The sequence below is a fragment of the Rhodamnia argentea genome, chromosome 4 (assembly GCF_020921035.1).
Source record: "Rhodamnia argentea isolate NSW1041297 chromosome 4, ASM2092103v1, whole genome shotgun sequence".
In the NCBI taxonomy this organism is placed as follows: domain Eukaryota; kingdom Viridiplantae; phylum Streptophyta; class Magnoliopsida; order Myrtales; family Myrtaceae; genus Rhodamnia; species Rhodamnia argentea.
In genome coordinates this window covers 7,531,385-7,556,182 of record NC_063153.1, presented here as the reverse complement: position 1 = coordinate 7,556,182, position 24,798 = coordinate 7,531,385, and the positions used below count along the sequence as shown (strand labels likewise).

Below are 24,798 nucleotides of genomic sequence, written 5' to 3'. Positions count from 1 at the left end.
CCTTGTAAAAACTACGCCAATGCCCGTGAAAAATATGTGAGTCGAAGATAGGCTGAAACTGTGAATGAATGTGAAGAAATATCCCCAGCATGGAGTCCACTTGCAAAAGATAATCCCCGAAGGCTAAGATGGGTGACCACGCCATGATGATCACCGATTCTCACCCCTTCTATGCTCATCTTTGAGTCCGACCAATCCTTTCGGTTTTCAACCCCTAAGCTGAACCTAAACGTCCCTTATAAAGTCTTTTCATATTAGGGCCCGTGGATTAATGTGGAAATTCATATGTTTAGAAACATTGCTCGACAAAGTGTGGTGGGCAAGATCATTTCTATCTCATTTTATAAGGTTCTTGACTTGTAAACCCGTAGACAGTAGCAAAATATTTCTTTGATAGCCTTGACTTGAAAAGTCCCTTTTGTTAAGCCATTGACCAAGCTTAGGTTATGGTACCTCTCATATTGGTACATTCGTGCTGCTTGCAAGAATACTCGAACCCTTGTCGAATGTAATGATGATAAGATGAAGTGATTCTCAAGATCCAGCATTAATGGCTGAGATAAAATAGACTTTTAAATGAGAGTGAATGACAAGTTCTTTTAGACTCAAAATCCCTTACTCGACATTTTCAAGATATCCATATTGAGCATGAATTGTCTTGATTGTAATTCTCCCCAGTGGAAGCCTGGTAATGCAAACATGACAAAACTGTGATGCGTGAACTTCAAGTGGATCAATGAATTTTGACATGATCAACGATTGTCTGTTTTTTACCAATGCACATAAATGCGTGCTTTTTGCTCTATCTCATAGGTGAAAAGGGCGGAACCTCTACGAGCAGCCCGACCAGCTGGAGCTGCCTTAAAAGAAGTTCCCAAACGCTTGTGGTTATCCTAGTGTTTGAACATTTACCTGAGGAGATACCGGGAACGCTATCAAAAAATTTCAGCGCTTCCCGAGGCAGATTCCATGCTGTCTCTTCAATCATCGGAGCGGGTTTTCGGATGACTTTTCTCGACTACGTGAGTGGGTTTCCAGGGTTGTCTATCCAAACATCTGAGTGGGTTTAGTGGGCTTCTGCTTGGGTGCACAATCACATGCAAAAACTCAAATATGGGCACTTGCTGCCGCACATACATTAGGAAATGGTTAAAGGGACGAAAGATGCAACGAAGAAAAATGGGGCCACAAGCTTCCCAAAGGATATCAAAATTGTGGTAAAACGACATCTCAAGTGATAATATTTGCGTACGATACTCATTTTGATGCCAAAATTTTTTGCTGGCTCACTTAAGTATCAAATCCAAGAAAAAATAATCACTTAAGTACTATCGGCAAGAGATTCCAATCAAAATAAATATGTTGTATTTTTATTTAAAACAATTTAGTGGCATTGCATTTTTTATTCAAACAATTTGGTGGCATGGGTTTTTCAAATAAAAAAAACAATTCCACGTGTGCAAAGAGAACGTCGCTTGGTCGACGTGGCTGGGATGTCTTCAACTTATAACACTTAAGTGATCACATTTTACAATTTATGTCACTTAAATGATCACTTTCAGAAGAACTTAGCACTTAAACTATCAAAATTTACAACTTACGGCACTTAAAGTCACTCCGCGAAATTGGCTAAACAACGTTGTTTGTACTTTGAAAGCTGACTAGGATCTCCGGTGAGCCACGTAGGTATAGTTTTTTTTTTTTGTCATAACGTAGGTTTAGTTAATTAATAAATAATTGCCACGTACGATTTCTTACCAGCTTCATAAGAATTGGCATTGAAATAATTATTTTTCAAAAAAATTGGTATTTAAGTGATCCGGAAAAAATTTTGGATGTTGAAGTTAACGCCGTACACAAATATTATCACTTAAAATGTCCTTTTATCTTAACTTGTTGATAACTATCTATGCTTTTTTTTTTACCTGCATCGGTCACGGAAGTTTCCTACGGATCGAAAAATTCAGAGGGGGCCACACGTGTCATCGGCAGTGTCTTTACAATTGAGAATTCAAAAAGTGATTTCCTTGCCTCATGAGACGGGGGCATATAATCTGTAAAACGCCCAGATGGAAGGCTCAAAGTTCAAGAAATGATTATTGTCATCATATAATTGTACAATATCGAATGTTAGAAGATAGTGCGCATCCGTTTAGCTTTGATGGATGTTTAATTAAAGAACAATCTTTTAAGGCGTTGTTGTCTTGGACCGCCATCAATGCCCACCATCTCCTTTAGGATCTGTTTTGGTCGTACAAGTCCAACTAATCCAGCAACGATTTCTTTATTTTATTTTAAGCTTAACGCCAAAGTGGCCTATACCTTTACGATTATTGTTAGCACGAAAATTTAAACTGGTTGTTGACATAAGTAAGCACGTGACTAGAGGTTATCAATATCGGAAACGTGAGTCATCGTCGATGAAAATTGTTATCGATAACATCGAAGACCATGGACTATGTTGTCGACACATACTAGCGCATGATCGACAGTTATCATGGCAGAATTGGTCAACAAGGATACCAATTAAAGGCGAATTGTATTCGATAAAATAATACATAGCGTAGCGAACTCTCCAATCCGCTGCATTGGATAGCACATTAATATATTCCAATGTCACATTTTTATGGACATCTTATTTTATTTCAATCGAAATCCAAAGAAAGAAGGGGCTCTTAGGCAAGAGAAGGGCGATGATCAAGTGTCGACACACAATTCAGATTGTACACGGAGCAGATTCGAAAACTGTCGAATGTAATCTGCGTTGGCTTGGTAATCTAACTTGCTCTTCCAAGCCATCACATTGGCAATGGATTCACGTACAGAGAATTCACGTGCTTTTTCAACTTGGTTCCAGCATGAGTGTAGAGATCTTTCTCATCTTTATAAAACACATGCATGGCTCGAGTAAAATCGAGAAATCGCACCAGGATTAGCCTTGGGACGATGGTCGGGCGGCGCAGCCCTTCGTTAATGTCCTTCCATGCATCGGCCACCTGTTTACGGAGTTCTTCCTTAGCCTCTTCCTCCGTAACTCCGCATTGTTTCATGAAACACTCCACTGAGGATGCGCCATGACCTCTCTCTTGCTCAAACTGTAAACAAATATACCTCGTGGGAATTACTCCTATACGTAAGATCTATCTGACAAAATTTAGATGAAGTAATGTTGTTCGCTGGTATGGCTTTCATATACCTTGTGTCCGGCAATGTCATCCATGATCCGACCGACTACTTTCACGGCCTTCACCATCTTGGGGTCGCCGTATAACAGCCAGTCAAAAACCTCTTTGGTTACAATATCTCCCATTCCCAGCAACGACGTCACCAGTAGCAATTCAACAGCAGAGGTTGCTAATGCAATGGGCATGTACTCCTCCATCGCCGGCACGCGGTTCTGGTGGAACCATTTGGCTTCGGCAAAGTAAACTCTCACTTGGTTTTTCATCTATGGATTCATCCTCAAATATAAAGCTATGTCAATATTCGAATTTTAATGTGTTTGGTGGACTTAAATAAATGACAGTCTCTCATCCTTATCCAAAAACTGATGTATTGCTGCCGGTGGATGGAATAAAATGACATTCGATTGCTTACCACTTCTTTTGCATAGAAGAGGCGATATGATTGTCCTTTGCTAGTCACCTTATAGCCAATATCATCATACAATTCAAGAACCGTCTTGTAACACGCTTGCATGTAGTCTGGCAATCCATCTTTGGCATCGACATCCCACCTGAGTTCAAGTTCAGAAAATACCACACTCAACCCTAATTGACAGCTGATCAAATTAGGATAAGTTTAGAGTTGGTATATTGAGAAAAGCATCTGAGTGCGAATTATACCTTTCAACTGCTTCCTTGAAGAGTTCTAGTTCTTCCAATGTGCCATGGACATCATAGATGTCGTCGATAATGGAAACCATGCAGGCCACTTTGGTTAGTATTTCTCTAGCAGCTTCATACTCCGGCTCGAAATAAAATCCTGACATCCAGAGATACGTCTCCACAAGCCTATCTCTAGCAAATGGAAACTTCCTTTCTACATCTAAATCCTTCCACCACCTATAGTATACCAACAAATCCTATTTAAGGCAAGCACATCATTGACGGAGTTATAGAAATATTTTAGACAGATGAGCCAGAGAGATTAACACTCCTTGTCACTTTTACAACTGCTTTTTAGTTTAGGATAAATTGAAGTTGCACGAATCAATCTATGGAGATTTGGTGTTCTTAGAACATCCAGCTACTTCAGACATGGTATCATGAAGCCAACCTTGTAAGGTTGCCGAGTTCCTTCTGGTGTTGCTCTTGCAACAAGATGAAATCGAGTTTAGCTAAGGATAGCATGACTTCATTATGCGAAGGCTCCTCTTGGTAGAGAGGAATGTAACGCCTCGCCTCTAACCTTGGTATTCCCTTGTGGATTGGTTGGTTTAGGGCATGAGTCACTTGTTTTGTGAGATTAGGGTTTTCTTTTCCTCTATCAATTGATTCGAGGTGAGTTATAGTAAAAGCAAGTGCATCATTCAATATATCCTCGCCATGAAACCTCATATGGCAAGCTTCAAAGAGACTTAGCAGTCCTTGCACGTCGGCGATGAGAGATTCGCTGAAATTCCCTTTGCTATCCTTGAACTTGCTAAAGATTTCTGAATGGCCAAAAGAAAAGTGGGAAAAGATGTTATTATGATATACTATGAAAATCATGTTGAACATCTAGATCAATTGGAAAAAATTGGAAAAAATTGGAAAAATGACAGTACTCAACTAAGGAATTAGAAGAAAGGACTATTCACCTTTCAAAGTCGGAAAATTTGAAGAATTCGAGTTATGAGAATCGTGAGACAGCAAAGTAATAAACAAATTAAAATTAGAGTGAACTAAACATGTTAGTGAGATTATGTGTTCACTTTAATCAAAGGAATGGACTACCAAACCGCCATCTGCAATATAATGTGGCCAATTAATTGGTTAATGAGATTTAGAACATTGCATACCACTTGACACTGTGTAACCTTGTTGTCGCACCAATCGAAAGAGAAGAGCGACCGTGTGTAGGTCGCCATCGCCAAAGTGGCATTCAAAATAGCTTTTGTGGATTTGTTCCAACTGCTGATCTATCTCAATTTCAAAATGATAGGCAATTCCCAAGCGTTGGATCTGGTCGATTAAGTTCAACTTCTGGGAAGGCTTATCCATAGCCTCTGTCAACATCTTCCTCACTTCTCCTTTCAATCTCTCGATTGGATCCTCTGCATGGACAGGTGAACTCTACAAGAAACTTGGAAAAGATAATAAAAGGACATAAATTATAAGAATGCAATAATTATACTAGGCTGCCTATGACCCAATTGACCACGATATTTAATACAAATTGAAATTACCTAAAATTTATGCCATCATGACTCATTTTATTCATAGTGGAGAAATTCTTTCTAAATTTGTTAAGTCATATGCGCATGCCACAAGGTTCACATAGAAATTATCAAATGCTGTCGGATGGTGCCCATTAATTCAAGATTATTGTGTTCTATGCTCTTAGTTCCCAGAAAACATAACGATCGAAGAAAAGAAAATCCGAACATAATCCAAGAAAAAGGAATAGCTTAAATGCTACCATGGAGTTGGAGTCAGAAGCATATTTGAGAAAATAATCCCCCCATATGCCTGGATGGAAATTTGCTGATCGGCGTTCTGAGACGTGGCTTGCCGAAATCTGAAGAGACATTTCTGTTTCGCTAGTTTCAAGATTGAAGTGACTGGACAAATATACATGAAATTTCTCTGTGAGTGTCGAAACCTTATTAATGGGTTTTTTTTTATAGGCTACAGCATCCTATGTCGGAGGAACAGAAAAGGCAAAAGGTTTATTTTTCTCAAAACACGTTATTCACGTGGTACTTTACAAAAGTTGGATGTTTCATGAATGCGGCAATGGAAATAGGGACTGCTCTCTCTCTCTCTCTCCAAATTTAACTTAATTGGGCTTTTCTAGGTGTTCTCATGGAACCGATCCAATTCCTGATTCCCAAAATTCAGAATCGGCAATACCTAGTCCGATTCTCGGTTTCAGGTGCGGAACCAAACCGGACCGGTACGCCTTTTTTCTTTTTAATTCTTTTTATCTTCTAGAACTAAGATTATTGGCACAGAGATAAAAGCAAACCCCTCCAGTCTTTCGTGCTCAAGATTGGTTCTTCATGTTCCAGACAAATGATTGGTCTTGTGTATGCATTGCCAATTCAAGATTGTTGGACCTTCCTTGGTTGACAACATAGCTTGAAAAGGGCAACCATTTACTCTAGGGAAAAAGTATCACAAAAGTCCTAAACCTATTGCATTGATACTAATTTAGTCATAAACTTTTTACTTGAACAATTTAGTCGTAAACATTTTTACTTTGGTACCATTTGAGTCCATCTAAACAATTTTTGCCTCAAATCACCGAAGTGAAAGTCAGCCATCCTACAAGGCACGGTCGGCACTAATGTTGACGTTGTTAATAATATTTAATAATTATTTGGGTTTCTTATAGTTCTCTAGGTTTTCTTTTCTTTTCTCTTTTCTTTTATGTTCTTTACTCTCTCTCTCTCTCTCTCTCTCTCTCTCTCTCTCTCTCTCTCTTCCCGAGGGCTCGTCAAGGGCCATCGACCAACCCTTACCAGCACTGGGCGAGGGCGTCCCTGCCCTCAATAGAAAAAAAAAAAAAAAGAGTCCATGTCGATGCCTAAACAAAAATATTGTTAAATATGCATATTGTGAGCATTTTCTTTTAATAGTAATAAGCCCACATGAATTGCGTTCTAGCTGGGCTAGTTCAGCGAGGTTCTGAGAATTCGACCAAGCCTTCTAGTCTCGTATAATGGCCGAAACTCATAACGTGATTGCCAAATTGGAAAACTGATTTATTAAGAGCAAAATTGGAGAAAAATCAAGCTATATATCATTTAATTTTTTGCAAATAGAAGAGATTGATATAGTTGCCCATGATGTCCTTATGCGCTCCACTATTTGAGGAAACAGAGAGGGAACAAGATCAAAATCTTTTGGTTGTGGGCATGGGCAAGAGAACTATTTCGTTGAAGAAAAAAAGGAAAGGAATCGAAAGATAAGACTGTCCAATTTTGACAACAACCGAAAAAAAGAGTTTAAAACTAAACTAGCCGAGTGAAGCGTTTAAGATTGAATTAGTCGTTGTAGCATCATTTGGACATGTTTAAGATTGAATTAGTCGTTGTAGCATCTGTTGGACAATAATTGAGATTAATAGTAATGAGTGCGATTCTCCCTTAAAGGACAATCCTTTGTTAGACTTTCTTCCATTTTTTATTTTTTATTTTATTTTTGGGTCTCTTTTGATGCGTCCGGTGTGCTTTCACTGCCCCATCCATGGGCAACCACCTCATTAAGAATCCAAGTAATTTGTCATTGACGTGTTGTGCCGGATTTGATTTTGGAATGAGACGTGAAGATGATGGTGCATGAGGAATTATTTCACTACTTGTTTGTAATGTAAGCCCAATAAAGCCAGCTTAGACACAGCACGTTTATTTAATTATGAGATTATCATTTCATAACCGAACTGGTGATCTCTCCTTAACTGTCGACATTCTATTCCGATAATAAGATGTTATCCAAATTCATTGTAGGAAGATATTTTAGTTATTTCATTGAGAGTAACGGGAGCCAATAAGCAAATGTCTTCTATTGTTAATTTTTGGTTTGTTATTGATATAGTAATAAGCCTTACTTATTAGCCGGCTTGCTGGCCACAAAGCAAATAAAAAGAGAAAATAAAAAGAATAAAATAAAAAAAATTCAGAAATTTTTTTGTAAAATATGTAAAATTTATCCAAGTCAGCATCGGTAGTGCCACCTAGGACGACTGGCATTCATGTGAGCGATTTTCGGCCAAAATTAATCGTATAGACTCGATAGGTACAAACTGAAAGTCTACGTTATAAATAGAGGAATAAAGGCACAAGTAGATCTTGAACTTTTGTACAATGTTCCCTTGGGTTTTCATTTTTTTGGGCCAATTAAGTTCTTGAACTGTATACTATTTTAACTCATATTGGTCCTTTCGTTAAAAATCTGCAGACAGGGCCGTTAAATCACCATTGAAATGCCTCTGTGGCACCCTAGTCGACAACGTGAGGGGTTAAATACCAAAATTGGAAGGCCATTTTTACAGTTGAGAAGATATGCCAGGGTCGATTTGTGGCTGTAGAGGAAAGGTCGGATTAGGAATTAGCGTATTTGAGCGGAACTAGTTATTAAATCAGGCCGGATGTGACAAATGAACTTGAGGTGGAAGGTGGGATATGGTGCCCCTCAACGTCATCTTGTCTTACAAAGAACATGCTACTTTGCTATCAATATGCTTTTACTCCCTCGATTAGGATCTTTTGGTTGTTTTACTTTTCTCTCCTAGTTGTTGTTTCTAACCAAATAGTCAATCCATATGCAGGGGACATTGACTAATGATCTGATAAACTTTCTATGTTACAAAGTGAGTGATGGCGGATGGATTGTTGGAGCTCTATCACGATCCGAACTATCGGACATACTTTTGTTACGGATGAATCTTAAGTAGATGATCGTCGAAAACTATCTTTGACTAATGATCTGCACGATCACGGCCTCTATGTGTCAAGCCATTCATGGGGAAGATGAGAGGAGAAAGTAAGTCTCTGTGATTCTTGATTTGATTCTGGGATTTAGGTTTAAACAAAGTTGTTTGAATTTCAACTGGTCTTTTTGGATACCAATAAAGATGTTAACTGCGTTCATTTATGAAAAGTGAGGTTCAATGCCATTGGCTGTTATTATACAAGATTTCGCTTCTGAGCTGAAATATAGCTTTCTGGCCAAACTAGTGAGTTAAATTATCATGGGATTGGTGATCAAAGCAAGGAAAGCTCGCGATTGCGAATACATTCCAATATGCTCACTAAGCACGTCTTGAACCTATCTGCAAATGTTCTTGGCAGATCAAGTTCTTCTAGACCTGCAAAAATAGGTTGCGATTAAGTTTATATTGATATACATGTCTGAGTTGTCTTAGAAAAAGTCAAACATCGGAGTGTGGGTGGAGTTTGAAAGAGCTAATATGTGTTACTTATCTCACAACTCACTTAAGATTTTGATTGAGGGTGAGTTCAACTAATTATGTTAACAGATTCGAATTTGGGCTATATATGAAGTTATCACGCTTCGAGTACCCATCGAATAACTAGATAAGGCAAATCGATCGGATGCGAACTAGAGCGTGCGATCAAGATCATAAAGCGAACTTCCAAATATCTGTCAGATAATCAGATGTTTGAATGTTTCAAGTACCTTTAAGGTATCTAGGTGCTCTCTTGAAGCTTTGCTTCATCCAAATCGAAATCTCTAAATTGCCAAATATCTGTCCGATAACCAGCCTGGCTAATATCCAATTGCTTCTTCTTAAGTCTCTGAAAACCAGTGTGCCTTCCTGCATGAAGATAACTTAATAAAGGGGGGCAAAAAGGCACCACAGATCACCGTAGTTGAAGAAGAAGCCACATGCTAACATTGTTGAACATTCAACAGTGTGCCTTCATCGTAGTCCAACATGATGGGACGATGAGGAAGGCAATGGGTCTTGTCCCTTGACTCTGTCAAGGACCCACAGACCATGTGGTTGGACGACTGGCCTGCCTAGGTTTGATTCAGTCCACCCGTCCAGATTATGCAACCTTGAAAAGTTTTCAGATGTTTGGGTCGTTTACCTTGAGTAAGGATTAAGTTTTTGTCAGCTGACCATTCACCGATCTACTCACTCCATGGGGACTGGTTGGCTCCGCATGCAAGTCTTTGTCATGCGGCAAACTCGTTAAATTTATTTCAGTTGCATTACTTTCACAGGCATAATCTATTCATAACCTATATATAACAAATTCGAGTACATTGTCATGATTTCTTGCATCTCTTGTTGTCAGTGTTGATAATGGTCTGTCATTGAGAAATTGGCTGGAAGAAATTTTCTCTAATCATTCCTTTGAATGGCAGGTTACGGATACTTTAAATCAAATGCACATCTGAATTAAAATACTCTCTAACCCACTAGATAGGCATTTTATGCCTATGGGTGGATCAAAAGTACCCTTCCGAGGCCTCTAGGTACATATTTGGCAAACTAATGGAAGAGTATGTAACAGTTTTCCCAATGTGGGCGACATTAATTCAGATTGTAATTACCATCTTATGGAATTAGCCTAATAAAAGACAGATATAAAGATTCTTAATCAGTCTAACATGAGCCTAATTTGTGTGGACTGAGTTGAGCCCATCTGGTGATGAGAGGGTCTGGCTGTATAAATAGTGTTCAATTCTCTCCTCTAATCGTAATGGACTAGCAAACCGCTGTCTGCAATATAATGTGGCCAACTAATTGATTAATGAGATTTAGAACATTTCGTATCACTTGAAACTATGTAACCTTGTTGTCGCAACAATCGAAATAAAAGAGCGACCGTGTGTAGGTCACCATCGCCAAAGTCGCATTCAAAATAGCTTTTGTCGATTTGTTCCAGCTACGGATTTATCTCAATTTCAAAATGATGGGCAATTCCCAAGCGTTGGGTCTGGTCGATTAAGTTCAACTTCTGGGAAGGCTTATCCATAGCCTCTGTCAACATCTTCCTCACGTCTCCTTTCAATCTCTCGATTGGATCCTCTGCTTTGACAGGAGAACTCTACAAGAAAGTTGGAAAAGATAATAAAAGGACATAAACTGTACGAATGCAATAATTATACTAGGCAGCCTATGACCCAATTGACCACGATATTTAATATAAATTGAAATTACCTAAAATTTATGCCATCCTAACTTGTTTTATTCATAGAGGATAAATTCTTTCTAAATTTGTTAAGTCGTATGTGCATGCCACAAGGTTCACATAGAAATTATCAAATGCTGTCGGATGGTGCCCATTAGTTCAAGATTATTATGGTCTATGCTCTTAGTTCTCAGAAAACATAACGATCAAAGAAAAGAAAATCCGAACATAATCCAAGAAAAGGAATAGGTTAAATGCTACCATGGAGTTGGAGTTAGAAGCATATTTGAGAAAATAATCCCCACATATGCCTGGATGAAACTTTGCTGATCGGCGTTCAGAGACGTGGCTTGCCGAAATCTGAAGAGACATTTCTGTTGCGCTAGTTTCAAGATTTAGGGGACTGGACAAATATAGATGAAATTTCTCTATGAGTGTCGAAACCTTATTAATGGATTTTTTTTTTATAGGCTATAGCATCCTATGTCGGAGGAACAGAAAAGGTAAAAGGTTTATTTTTCTTAAAACACATTATTCACGTGGTACTTTACAAAAGTTGGATGTTTCATGAATGCGGCAATAGAAATAGGGACTGCTCTCTCTCTCTCTCCAAATTTAACTTAATTAGGCTTTTCTAGGTGTTCTCGGGGGAACCGATCCAATTCCCGATTCCCAAAATTCGGAATCGGCAATACCTAGTCCGATTCTCGGTTTTAGATGCGGAACCAAGCCGGACCGGTATGCCTTTTTTCTTTTTAATTCTTGTTATATTCTAGAACTAAGATTATTGGCACAGAGACAAAAAGCAAACCCTCCCGTCTTTCGTGCTCGAGATTGATTCTTCATGTTCCCGACAAATGATTAGTCTTGTCTATGCATTGTCAATTCAAGATTGCCGGACCTTCCTTGGTTGACAGCATAGCTTGAAAAAGGTAACCATTTACTATGGGGAAAAAGTATCAAAAAAGTCTTAAATCTAATGCATTGATGCCAATTTAGTCATAAATTTTTTACTTGGACAATTTACTCCTAAACTTTTTTACTTTGGTACCATTTGAGTCCATCTAGACAATTTTTGCCTCAAATCACCAAAGTGAAAGTCGGCCATCCTACGAGGCACGGTCGGCACTAATGTTGATGTTGTTAATAATATTTTAATAATTATTTGGGTTTCTTATAGTTCTCTAGGTTTTCGTTTCTTTTCTCTTCTCTTTTATGTTCCTCTCTCTCTCTCTCTCTCTCTCTCTCTCTCTCTCTCTCTCTCTGAGGGCTCGCCAAGGGCCATCGGCTGACCCTTGCCAGCACTAGGCGAGGGCGTCCCTACCCACAACAGAAAAAAAAAAAAAAATAGGAATCCACGTCGATGCCTAAACAAAAATATTGTTAAATATGCATATTATGAGCATTTTCTTTTAATAGTAATAAGCCCACATGAATTGCATTCTAGTTGGGCTAGTTCAGCGAGGTTCTGGGAATTCGACCAAGCCTTCTAGTCTCATATAATGGCTGAAACTCATAACGTGATTGCTAAATTGGAAAACTGATTTATTAAGAGCAAAATTGGAGAAAAATCGACCTATATATCATTTAACTTTTTGCAAATGGAAGAGATTGATATAATTGCCCATGATGTCCTCATGCGCTCCACTATTTGAGGGAACAGAGAAGGAACAAGATCAAAATCTTTTGGTTGTGGGCATGGAGAAGAGGAGAACTATTTCGTTGAAGAAAAAAAGGAAAGGAATCGAAAGATAAGACTGTCCCATTTTGACAACAACCGAAAAAAAGAGTTTAAAACTAAACTAGCCGAGTGAAGTATTTAAAATTGAATTAGTAGCTGTAGCATCTTTTGGACATGTTTAAGATTGAATTAGTCATTGTAGCATCTCTTGGACAATAATTGAGATTAATAGTAATGAGTGCGATTCTCCCTTAAAAGGACAATCCTTTGTTATACTTTCTTCCATCTTTTATTTTTTTATTTTTGGGTCTCTTTTGATGCGTCCGGTGCGCTTTCACTGCCCCATTCATGGGCTACCACCTCATTAAGAATCCAAGTAATTTGTCATTGACGTGTTGTGCCGGATTTGATTTTGGAATGAGACGTGAAGATGATGGTGCATGAGGAATTATTTCACTACTTGTTTGTAATGTAAGCCCAATAAAGCCAGCTTAGACACAGCACGTTTATTTAATTATGAGATTATCATTTCATAACCGAACTGGTGATCTCTCCTTAACTGTCGACATTCTATTCCGATAATAAGATGTTATCCAAATTCATTGTAGGAAGATATTTTAGTTATTTCGTTGAGAGTAACGGGAGCTAATAAGCAAATGTCTTCTATTGTTAATTTTTGGTTTGTTATTGATATAGTAATAAGCCTTACTTATTAGACGGCTTGCTAGCCACAAAGCAAATAAAAAGAGAAAAGAAAAAGAATAAAATAAAAAAAATTCAGAAAAAAATTTCTAAAATATGTAAAATTTATCCAAGTCAACATCGGTAGTGCCACCTAGGACTACTAGTATTCATGTGAGCGATTTCCGGCCAAAATTAATCGTATAGACTCAATAGGTACAAACTGAAAGTCTACGGTATAAATAGAGGAATAAAGGCACAAGTAGATCTTGAACTTTTGTACAATGTTCCATTGGGTCTTCATTTTTTTGGGCCAATTAAGTTCTTGAACCGTATACTATTTTAACTCATATTGGTCCTTTCGTTAAAAATCTGCAGACAGGGCCGTTAAATCTCCATTGAAATGCCTCTGTGGCACCCTAGTCGACAACGTGAGGGGTTAAATACCAAAATTGGAAGGCCATTTTTACAGTTGAGAAGATATGCCAGGGTCGATTTGTGGCTGTAGAGGAAAGGTCGGATTAGGAATTAGCGTATTTGAGCGGAACTAGTTATTAAATCAGGCCGGATGTGACAAATGAACTTGAGGTGGAAGGTGGGATATGGTGCCCCTCAACGTCATCTTGTCTTACAAAGAACATGCTACTTTGCTATCAATATGCTTTTACTCCCTCGATTAGGATCTTTTGGTTGTTTTACTTTTCTCTCCTAGTTGTTGTTTCTAACCAAATAGTCAATCCATATGCAGGGGACATTGACTAATGATCTGATAAACTTTCTATGTTACAAAGTGAGTGATGGCGGATGAATTGTTGGAGCTCTATCACGATCCGAACTATCGAACATACTTTTGTTACGGATGAATCTTAAATAGAAGATCGTCGAAAACTATCTTTGACCAATGATCTGCACAATCACGGCCTCTATGTGTCAAGCCATTCATGGGGAAGATGAGAGAAGAAAGTAAGTCTCTATGATTCTCGATTTGATTTTGTGATTTAGGTTTCAAACAAAGTTGTTTGAATTTCAACTAGTTTTTTTGGATACTAATAAAGATGTTAAATGCGTTCATTTATGTAAAGTGAGGTTCAATGCCATTGGCTATCATTAAACAGGATTTTGCTTCTGAGCTGAAATATAGTTTTCCGGCCAAACTAGGGAGTTAAATTATCATGGGATTGGTGATCAAAGCAAGGAAAGCTTGCGATTGCGAATACATTCCAATATGCTCACTAAGCATGTCTTGAACCTATCGGCAAATGTTCTTGGTGGATCAAGTTCTTCTAGACCTGCAAAAATAGGTTGTGATTAAGTTTATATTGATATACATGCCTGAGTTGTCTTAGAAAAAGTCAAACATTGGAGTGTGGGTGGGGTTTGAAATAGCTAATATGCGTTACTTATCTCATAACTCACTTAAGATTTTGATTGGGGGTGAGTTCAACTAATTATGTTAACAGATTCGAATTTGGGCTCTATATGAAGTTATCACGCTTTGAGTACCTATCGATAACCGAGATAAGGCGAATCGATCGAATGCGAACTAGAGTGTGCGATCAAGATCATAAAGCGAACTTCCAAATATCTGCCAGATAACCGGATGTTTGAATGTTTCAAGTACCTTTAAGGTATCTAGGTGCTTTCTTGAAGCTATGCTTCCTCCAAATCGAAATCTCTAAATTGCCAAATATCTGTCCGATAACCAGCCTGGCTAATATCCAATTGCTTCTTCTTAAGTCTCTGAAAACCAATGTGCCTTCCTGCGTGAAGATTACTTAATAAAGGGGGGCAAAAAGGCACCACATCACCGTAGTCAAACAAGAAGCCACATGCTAACGTTGTTGAACATTCAACAGCGTGCCTTCATCGTAGTCCAATATGATAGGACGATGAGGAAGGCGATGGGTCTTGTCCCTTGACTTGGTCAAGGACCCACGGACCACGTGGTGGGACGACCGGCCTCCCTAGGTTTGATTTGGTCCACCCATCCAGATTATGCAGCCATGAAAATTTTTCAGATGTTTGGCTCATTTACCATGAGTAAGGATTACGTTTTTGTCACCTGACCATTCGCTGATCTACTCACTCCATGGGGGCTGGTTGGCTCCGCAAGCAAGTCTTTGTTATGTGGGAAACTCGTTATATTTATTTCAGTTGCATTACTTTCGCAGGCATAATCTATTCATAGCCTATATATAACAAATTTGAGTACATTGTCATGATTTCTTGCATCTCTTGTTGTCGGTGTTGATAATGATCTGCCATTGAGAAATTGGCTGGAAGAAATTTTCTCTAATCATTCCTTTGAATGGCGGGTTACGGATACTTTACATCAAATGCACATCCGAATTAAAATACTCTCTAACCCACTTGATAGACATTTTATACCTATGGGTGGACCAAAAGTACCCTTCCGAGGCCTCTAGGTACATATTTGGCAAAGTAATGGAAGAGTATGTAACAATTTTCCCAATATGGGTGACATTAATTTAGATTGTAATTACCATCATATGGAATTGGCTTAACAAAAGAAAGATATAAAAATTCTTAATCAGTCTAATATGAGCCTGATTTGTGTGGGCCGAGTTGAGCCCATCTAGTGATGAGAGGGCCTGTCTATATAAATAGTGTTCAATTCTCTCCAATAATCGTAATGCACAATCAACCTCACATAAGGAACAGTCATAAGATTGTGTTGTAGGGGCAGTCTCAATGAGCTAGTGATAGAAGAGAAGTGCTTGAGTTTTGGATCGTCGTTATCCCACATCAAGAACGATGTATTACAAATCAGGTACACAAATCCCTTCTCCATTTGTTAGGATGCACGTGTGAATTGTCTTAAAGAAGTCCCACAATGAAAAATCAATACGATGTTGAGCAGTTAGCATATCCTAGTTGGTCCATAAATCGTTGGCTTAAGTTTTTAAGTGAACGTAGATCCACTGGATATGTTAATAGGTTTGGACTTCGGCTTCCTCGCGGCGATCTCCCCAGGTGAAGATAACGGACTTCTGTTGCACACTCCCAATAGATGGTATCAAAGCCGATGGTTGATCGATGGGACCCCCAATTTGTTCCGGTGTTTGGTGACTATCTCAAGAAATTTTCTTTCTCCATTTGTATTAATCCCCCTTTGTAGTCATTATATAATGTTGTATTATTAATGTTAAGCCTCTAGTGTGTGATTAGAGAAGAAACCTTTTATGTATGCTACTATTCTTGTTGATTAGTTGAAGCTTTGGGCCATCCTGATTTTTCCATTAGGGCGTTTACCACGTAAAACTTTGGTTCTACTTTTACTTTTGTCTCCTTATCATTTTCGCATTATATTAATTAATGATTGAATTTGGTGTATGCTTTCTCATGCAAAGTTGCTTAAGTCATTCAGGGGTAAAGCATTGAGAAAAGCAATAGACTTGAAAAACCTTTCTCCACCAATTCTTCATAAGGGAGATGTTATGCAAAGAGTATGGAGTGCGAAAGATGTTTCTTATAGTTATCCGAAAGTGTTCTATTGCCGAGCATTCGTGCATGTGCCAAGAGATGAAAGATCCAAACTTGATGACAAGTATAAGCAGTGTATCGTCTTGGATTATGGACATAAAGAGTTTGGCTATAGGTTATGGTGTCTAGCTGCAAAGAAAGTCATTAGAAGTCGAGATGTGGTGTTCTTTGAGCATCAAACCATTGAAGACATTGACAGGTCATGGAGGCCAAAGAATGTAGCTCAACATTGAGTTAGTTTCAGCCCAAATCCTTCTGTTGTATTGGGTGGAAATCACAAAGGAGAAGTGCATGGAAATCATGAATATAGTGAGTCCTTAAAGAATGTTGATTCTTTAGTTGAGATAGGTGAAATAATTGAGACAGAACAAGCAATTGAGCATGAACAATCCGTTGAGCCAGTTGAGCCGGTTGAGTAAGAGCAATTGATCCTACCGCAAGCTAAAAGATCAGCAAGAGAACGTGACCCTTACAGTAATATTAATTATATGCTCTCATTGATTCAGGAGAGCCAAAAAATTATGAAGAGGCTATGTCATGTGATCAAAAGAATGAGTAGCATAAAGCCATGCAAGATTAGATCAAGTCATTGTATGTTGCCTAAGGGTAAGAGAACACTCTTAAATAATTGGGTGTACAAGTTAAAGACGGAAGAAAGTAGTTTGAAACCACAGTACAATGATAGACTTGTTGTGAAGGGGTTTTGTCAAAAGAAATAAATTGACTATGAAGAGATCTTTTCACCAATTGTAAAAATACCTTCTATTCGGGTTGTTCTTAGGTTAGCCGCCAGTTTGGATTAAGAAATCGAACAATCTGATGCAAATAGAACTTTTCTTCATGAAAACTTAGAAGAAGAAATATATATAAAGCAATCGAAGAGTTTTGAAGTTTAAGGCAAGGAGCATTTTGTAAGCGGGTTGAGAAAAAACTTATATAGTCTCAAGCAAGTGCCAAGGCAATGGTACATGAAGTTTGAATCATTCATGGAAGATCATTGATATGTTCCTTACCAAAAAAAAAAATATATCCTATAAGTGAGAAACATAAAGGAGAGATTACGGAAACTTATTATGCATTGGCTATGGGTATTTTGATGTATGCCATGGTTTGTACAAGATGAGATATTGCTCTTGCAGTTAGTGCTGTGAGTAAGTTTTTCTCAAATCCAGGTATAGAGCATTGGAGTGCCGTGAAACGGATTTTGAGGTATCTTGAAGGCACTTCTAGATTTTGCTTGTGTTATGAAAGTGGAAAGCCTGAGTTAAGTCGCTATTTCTGATTATGGCGAAAACATTAATTCTCGAAATTCCACATCGGGTTATATGATGACTTTTGTAGGGGTAGAAATTTCATGGCAATCAAGATTGCAAAATCGAGTTGCTTTGTCTATGACTGAAGCAGAGTATATCGCTATCATTGAAGGAGATAACAAACTCTTATGGATGCAAAAATTTCTACAAGAGCAGAACTCAAAGCAACATAAGTTTATCATATATTGTGAAAGCATGAGTGCTATCTATCTTAGCAAAAATCCGGTGTTGCATTCACGATCGAAACATGTAGATATGAAATATCATAGGGTCCAAGAGAAATTAAAGGAAAAGCTCTTTCTATTCGAGAAAGTCCCCACCGATGACAATGAATCTCAAAACTTGCTCATGGTAAAACTTCACTCTTGTAGAAACAACGCTGGCATGATAGAGCTCACCCCATGCGAGAGAGGGAGATCTGTTGGATGGGTCCGCCAATTTTGTGGGGCCCAGTTGACATTCAAAAGAAAATAATAAAAAAAGAGACAAACAAAAAAAAGAAAGAAAGAAAAAGACAAAAGGTCAAAAAAGCAAAAAGAAGAAAAGACAAAAGACAAAAGACAAAAGAAAAGAAATGGCCTGTTTTGTTTGTGAGTGTGCCCAGTGCCATAGAGTCAGAAACACGAGAGGAGAGAGAGTCGTCTCTGTGAAAACAAGGGGGGAAAAAAAGAATAGGGCTGTCACTTTGCGATCCCAATTCGAAACAACTTAGTAAAATTTGAGCCAATTCCGTTAACGATGATTAGTTTCGTTTATTGAGAACTTTCTCCAAATTATCCAACCACAATTGAAGTTTTCTTGCTCTGTTTGTGCTAATCCACCTTTGTGGTGATGAAATGATGTTGTATTGTTGATGTTGAGTCTCCAACATGTGACTAGACAAAAATCCCTTTGTGTATTAGTGGATGTTTTGGGCCATCCGTGATTTTTTCCTCATTGGGTTTTCCACGTAAAATCTTGATAGTTGTTGCTGAGGTTAAGATTTTCGTCGGTCTAGTTTTGGTGAAAGAAACTGATCCTAAATTGAGTTTGTTTGTGGTAAATTGCTGTCCGGTTCTCCCCAACAGCTTATTTAGAAGCCGAGCGAAAATCGACCAAAGTGTGCTCGCTGGTCTTGGTCTAGGAGGACGTCGAGCCACAGAAAAGATTCTCGTAGACCAAAGTGAGTTGACTTATTATCACCTAGAATAGTTGGTAGAATAGTTTCTTATCATAGGAAATTTCTCCGGCGCTTCCCAGAAAAAAACCGCAATGCAACCAAGGTGTCTTCCGTGACTCTGGCCCGTCTATAAATCCTCCAGAATCACATTGGTTAGACACTAATCTTCAACTCGATTGGTATACTTTAGCTCCTAAAGATGGACAGCAGGGACTCAATGGATGGAAGGACGGTGTCGACCACCGATAGAGGTAATGTTGTCGAGTGGTTGCTTGGGGCTGAATTCGAGGTGTTCTTGAATTTTAGAGGGCCCGACACTCGCCTGAATTTTGCCGACTGCCTCTATCACTCCTTGGACGGAGCTGGGATTTGCGTTTTCAGAGACAATGAAGAGATCAGAAAAGGTGAAGCAGTCGGATGTGGCCTGGAACACGCGATCCAGAGTTCCAAAATCTGTATGCCCATCTTCTCTAGAAACTACGTGTCCAGTGCGTGGTGTCTTCGCGAGCTTGCATGCATGGTGGATTGCTCGAGAAACAGAGACCGCAAAGTGATGATCCTACCTGTTTTCTTCGACGTGAGTCCCGACGATGTCAAATTGAAAACCGGTCTATACCATGACGCTCTGCAGAAGCACGAGGAGAAGTTCGGCTGCCATATGGTGCAGCGATGGAAAGAGGCTCTGAGGGAGGTCGGTCTTATCAAGGGATGGGATCTCAAAGATAGAGGGTAAGGTTAAAAGTTCCTTTACTTAAAGTAGATATGTAATCGGCAACGTATATGTTCAAAATCTTTTGGGAGGGAGGCGGCCGCCCGCGCTTGCCTCCCCTCTCTTCGTGGCAGCCTTTGTGTTTAATTTACGATATTTCTGAACTTGATAGGTCATTATTCTATCTACAATCTTTCTCTGACTAGACTCCTTGTATCAAATATGACAGACAAGGTGAACTTATTAGATCAATCGTTGCTGAAGTTTTGATCAAGCTGAATAAAAGAGACAAACATCTGCCCGATCATTTGGTCGGGATTCATGATCATGTTGAAGACGTCATGCGCTTATTAGATGAAGGTTCTCCTGATGTACGTTACATAGTAATTCACGGAATGGGAGGCATCGGTAAGACGACTCTTGCCAAGGTTGTCTTTAACCAAATTTCTAGTCGGTTCCATGGCTGTAGCTTTCTTTCGGATGTTCGAGAAGCTTCAAAGGACGGCAAAGTTGTTCAATTGCAAAAACAACTATTGTCAGAAATTCTAAACTTCAAGCCAGTGGAGATTTCTGACTCTGATGCAGGGGTTAACCAAATTAAAAGGAGATTCCGTGACAAGAAAGTGCTTGTAGTTCTTGACGACCTAAGTAAGTGGGATCAACTCACAAAACTTGCAGAAAAGCGTGATTGGTTTGGTCAAGGGAGCAGGATTATTATTACAACGAGGGACACCAACTTTTTGCCGATCGGGGAGGAGAACCAACAAAATAGTGTCCCAATGCATTTCAAAGAGTTTAAAATCTATCAAATGAGAGAGTTGCCCCATTGCCATGCTCTTCAGCTTTTTAGTAAGCATGCTTTCAGAATGGATTCCCCTCCACATGACTATGATGATATTTCTTGCGATATCATTCATAAAGCTGGTGGACTTCCTTTGGCTCTCGAGGTCATCGGTTCCTCTCTTTATCGCAAAAGTGAAAAACTTTGGAAAGACACATTGAAGAAATTAAATATGGTTCCTAAGCAGGATGTCCTTGACAAATTAAAGATTAGTTTTGAAATGCTTGAAGATGCACAGAGAGAAATTTTTCTTGATATTGCATGTTACTTAATTGGTGAAGAAAGAATCCATCCACATTATATGTGGAAAGCCATGGACTTTTTCCCAAGAAGTGATCTTGTTGTTCTTACCCGTATGTCTTTGATAAAGATTGATAATGATAGATTGTTGATGCATGACCTCCTAAGAGATCTTGGAAGAGAAATTGTCCGACTGGAAGATCTCAAAGTTCCTGGAAAGCGGAGTAGACTATGGTGTCCCAAGGTTGCATTGGACGTAGTGCAGACAAGAAAGGTAAACTTATTCATAACTACTGTTTTCTCAATCAAGAAAACATCAGCTTGAAATTTAGAGAATGTTCCTGGATGTGTCCTTTGTTTATGTTTCGCGTATCGCAAAAAACTAAATTTATTTAGAGTGAAATGAAGGTAATATCATGATTTATATCTTGCAAAAGATGATAAATGCTTACATTTACAATCCAAAGTAGAATCAATCAGAATTGTTCGGCGGAATGGTTTTTCTTCTTTTTTTCACTGTAGAAAGTTAAACGCCGTTTCATGTTGCAGGGAACAGAAAACCTCATCGCACTCAAACTAACTGGCCTTTCCAAAGAGCGCGACTTTACAAGTGATGAGTTTTCAAGGCTTCCTAGCTTAAGGTTCTTGGAATTAGAGGGGGGCAACTTGGTAGGAGACTTTAAGAATCTTCTCTCGAGTCTAAGATGGCTCTCTTGGCGTCGTTGCCCTTTGGAGTTGCAGGCAGTCAATCTATGTTTATGGAACTTAATCGTGCTCAAGCTTTCGGACAGCGACATTCCGGAGAACTGGAATGAATGGGGCCCATGCTTGGTATGGTTTCGAATCCCATATGTACCTTTGTTGCCATTTGCCTTGTTAGTTTTTCTAACTCTAATCTGTTTCACAGGCGAATCATGACTTGAAAGTTTTACATCTCATGAGATGCCATCTCTCAACAACTCCTGACTTCTCAACGTGCCTGAATTTGAAGATACTGGTTCTCGACGGACATTGTCCAATGTCGCTACAAATTGATGGCTCTATCGGTAAGCTAGAGCGCCTGAAGCACTTGGAAATAACTGCAGCCCAAGTTCAGCCGTCAAGGCTGTCAGCAGTCCTCCATTTTGACCTGTTCGCGGTGCCTTCTGCAATATGCGGTCTAAAGTACTTGTCAAGCCTAAAGCTAGAGGGGCAGTGTATGCAAGAGCTTCATCCTTCTGTTGGAGAGATGGCGGGATTGACGTGCTTGTCTTTAAGGGGCTGTCATCGGCTTAGAAAGCTTCCAGAATCCATTGGGAGATTGAGATCGCTGCTGCTATTGAATTTGCTCTACACAAGAATCAAAGAGTTACCTGATTCTATTGGAGATCTCAAAAGGTTGGAGGGAATGAATCTGGGATTCACTCAGATAAGGGAGCTGCCCAGCTCTATTGGAGGACTAAAATCATTGCTCGGCCTAAACTTGCAGAGTGCAAAGATTACAGCACTGCCCGCTTCTATTGGACATCTTAAAAAGCTTGAGCGCTTATTTATGGCTGGGAGTAAGATAAAAGAGCTACCGAAGGCCATAGGGATGCTGGAGAATCTTAAAGTGTTGGAATCCCGCAACTGTAAAAATCTGGACGGGGAAATCCCAAGTGAGATTGGGCGAGTATCCTCTTTGGAGGTGCTCGACGTATCGGGTAGCAAGGTGAGCAGAGTGCCAACCAACATTAGTCAGCTATCTCATCTCCAAGAACTTCGTTTCGGAGATTGTCACAAGCTTGAAAGGTTGCCAGAACTTCCTGCAAGTCTAAAAGTTCTGTGTTTCGGAGCTGGGACTGTGCTTGGCACCCCTGGACAAACTTCATCCAAGGCGATGGGTAAGTCAGCAAAGATGGAGGATTGGAATATCACATGGCCTCCTCAGCTTTGAGCCCTGAGCATATACTGTGATGACCCTCGATCTCTCGCAAGGCTTCCTTCCAGTCTCTCTCTTTTGGAACTAAGAGATGTCCAGTCACCGATGGGACAGCCATTCTTTTCCAACTTGAGTTATTTGAAACATTTGTCCAGGTTAACACTCTTCAGATGTTGGTTGGAAGAGGTTGAGTTTGATCAGCTAGAGAATCTCCATCGTCTGAATGTGGTAGAGTCTGAATCTCTGGTGAGGTTATCGGGCCTGTCGAGCTTAGGGAAGCTCGAAGAGCTGACGGTGAGGAGTTGCAAGCAGCTGATCGAGATTCGAGGTTTGGGTGAATTGCAATCACTGAAGGGATTATTAATAAGGAAATGTAGCTCCATAAAAGGGTTACCCGATCTATCGAAGCTACGTAAGCTGCGAACAATGCACCTCCTTAACTGCGAATCCTTGCAAGGTTTGCCTGATGTACCAAATTCATGTCATCCCTGTGTTCATGGATGCCCAATGTTAGGCGAGTCTAAAGACAATGGATGTGAATTGCATGCGAGGTTTACTCAGTCGATCGAACTTAGAGAACGGAAGGAATCGGAACAATCGGAAGCATCATCATCAGTTTCGGCACTACGGCTCCATCGAAAAGGTCTATTGATCTATCGAAACCTTGAGGTGTAAGTCAAAGGTTGCCTTCTCTGTATGGATATATTACAGCTAAATCTAATATAGCATTCTTCTCACAAAGTTGGTTTTCCTAGTATTGTATCTCTTATGCAGTATATAGGTCTAGCAAGTGAGGTTGATTAATGTCTAGCTTTTTAAGTTCCATTTTAAGTTTGACTTGGGATCTTCACGAATAGTAGACAAGCGCGAAAGCTCATTTTCTATGATTCACCCGCCTATCGATGGAGGCATTTACTAATCTAATCTAGAATCTAATCTAATCCAATTGGTTAATGTCATCTATCTCATCTAATAATTTAATAATCTAATATGACATTCTTGTCGCAAAGTTAAACTCTAGTAAGATAGTTTACTTCCACAATTTGTGGGAAATACTATTTCATGTGATAGCAAATCCTTATTTTGATCTCTTTGTTTCGCCGGAATTCGACTCCACGACCGAATATCTTCACTGAAAGTCATTTTTCGATTTTTATTAGAGGAGACAGATTCTATAGTGACTCCGAATAGGAAATATCACAGGTAGACAAGAATTAACGATAACTTCACTTCAAACAAAATTGTATGTACATAAACCGTGCTAGAATTTAAACAACAATAAAACTTGGGATATTCAGCCACTTCAATGGAACGAGCACATGCAAATTATGCTGAAATTTAATCGACAACAATGCTTAAGCACACAAAGGTGTTACCCTAGAATTTAATCGATGATGCAAATCTGGAAACTAAAGCTACGAAACACGTCGGAATTCAATCGACGGCTCGAGATTGGAAACTAAAATTACAGTGGAAGAAAGCGAAAATAACTGAGGGATAGTAAATTGATTTGCTTGTATTTGAGGGGTCTCCGGTAGACGAACATGTTATTTACAGTGGTTGTACCACAACTGTCTCTGAGCATGGCTACAAAGTCTTATGGCCATACTCTCATGATGCCATGATCTTGTTCCTTTAAAATCGCGCTCTTGTTGATCTACAACTTACATCACTTCATTCTCCAATGGCTTCAAATCCATAACTACATCTTAATGCCCTTTAACTTCCTTCTAAATGCCTCGACCGGTAAACAAGCCATTATAGTTTGACCCAAAAAAAAAAAAAAAAAAACAAGCCATTATAGAATTGAAAAAAAAAAAAAGGGTTGCCTCCCAGGAGATCATCCAGTATCATCCTTCGACTTCTTCCAACAGCCACGTGAGCTCAAATTGATCAGAAATTGATATTGAACGTGATTAATTAGAAAATTTACGCAAATATAAAAATTGGGTTAGAT

The 24,798-nt window shown here is 39.1% G+C and overlaps 1 protein-coding gene, 1 long non-coding RNA gene and 1 pseudogene across 2 annotated transcripts; 1 reads left to right on the top strand and 2 right to left on the bottom strand.

Annotated features, from left to right (window-relative positions):
• Positions 1-2,716: 2,716 nt before the first annotated feature.
• LOC115736089 lies at positions 2,717-5,733 on the bottom strand (annotated as a pseudogene).
• A 4,888-nt stretch (positions 5,734-10,621) lies between these two features.
• Positions 10,622-11,181, bottom strand: LOC125314698. Its single transcript, XR_007198126.1, has 2 exons — positions 11,075-11,181; positions 10,622-10,729 (listed from the first exon to the last, which is right to left on the bottom strand). It is a non-coding gene; the product is annotated as an uncharacterized LOC125314698 (long non-coding RNA).
• Positions 11,182-19,171: 7,990 nt separating this feature from the next.
• On the top strand, positions 19,172-22,877 carry LOC115730132 (disease resistance protein RPV1-like). Its single transcript, XM_030660725.2, has 4 exons — positions 19,172-19,880; positions 20,090-21,215; positions 21,491-21,772; positions 21,849-22,877. Exons 1-4 carry the CDS (start codon positions 19,351-19,353, stop codon positions 22,854-22,856), a joined length of 2,946 nt encoding a protein of 981 aa, XP_030516585.1. The 5' UTR covers positions 19,172-19,350; the 3' UTR covers positions 22,857-22,877.
• The last annotated feature ends 1,921 nt before the right edge of the window (positions 22,878-24,798 follow it).

Coding starts and splice junctions, on each gene's coding strand:
- LOC115730132 (XM_030660725.2), top strand. CDS start 19,351: ATGGACAGCAGGGACTCAATGGATGGAAGGACGGTGTCGACCACCGAT. Junction 19,881..20,089: donor TGGGATCTCAAAGATAGAGG/GTAAGGTTAAAA, acceptor CAAATATGACAG/ACAAGGTGAACTTATTAGAT. Junction 21,773..21,848: donor ATGAATGGGGCCCATGCTTG/GTATGGTTTCGA, acceptor TCTGTTTCACAG/GCGAATCATGACTTGAAAGT.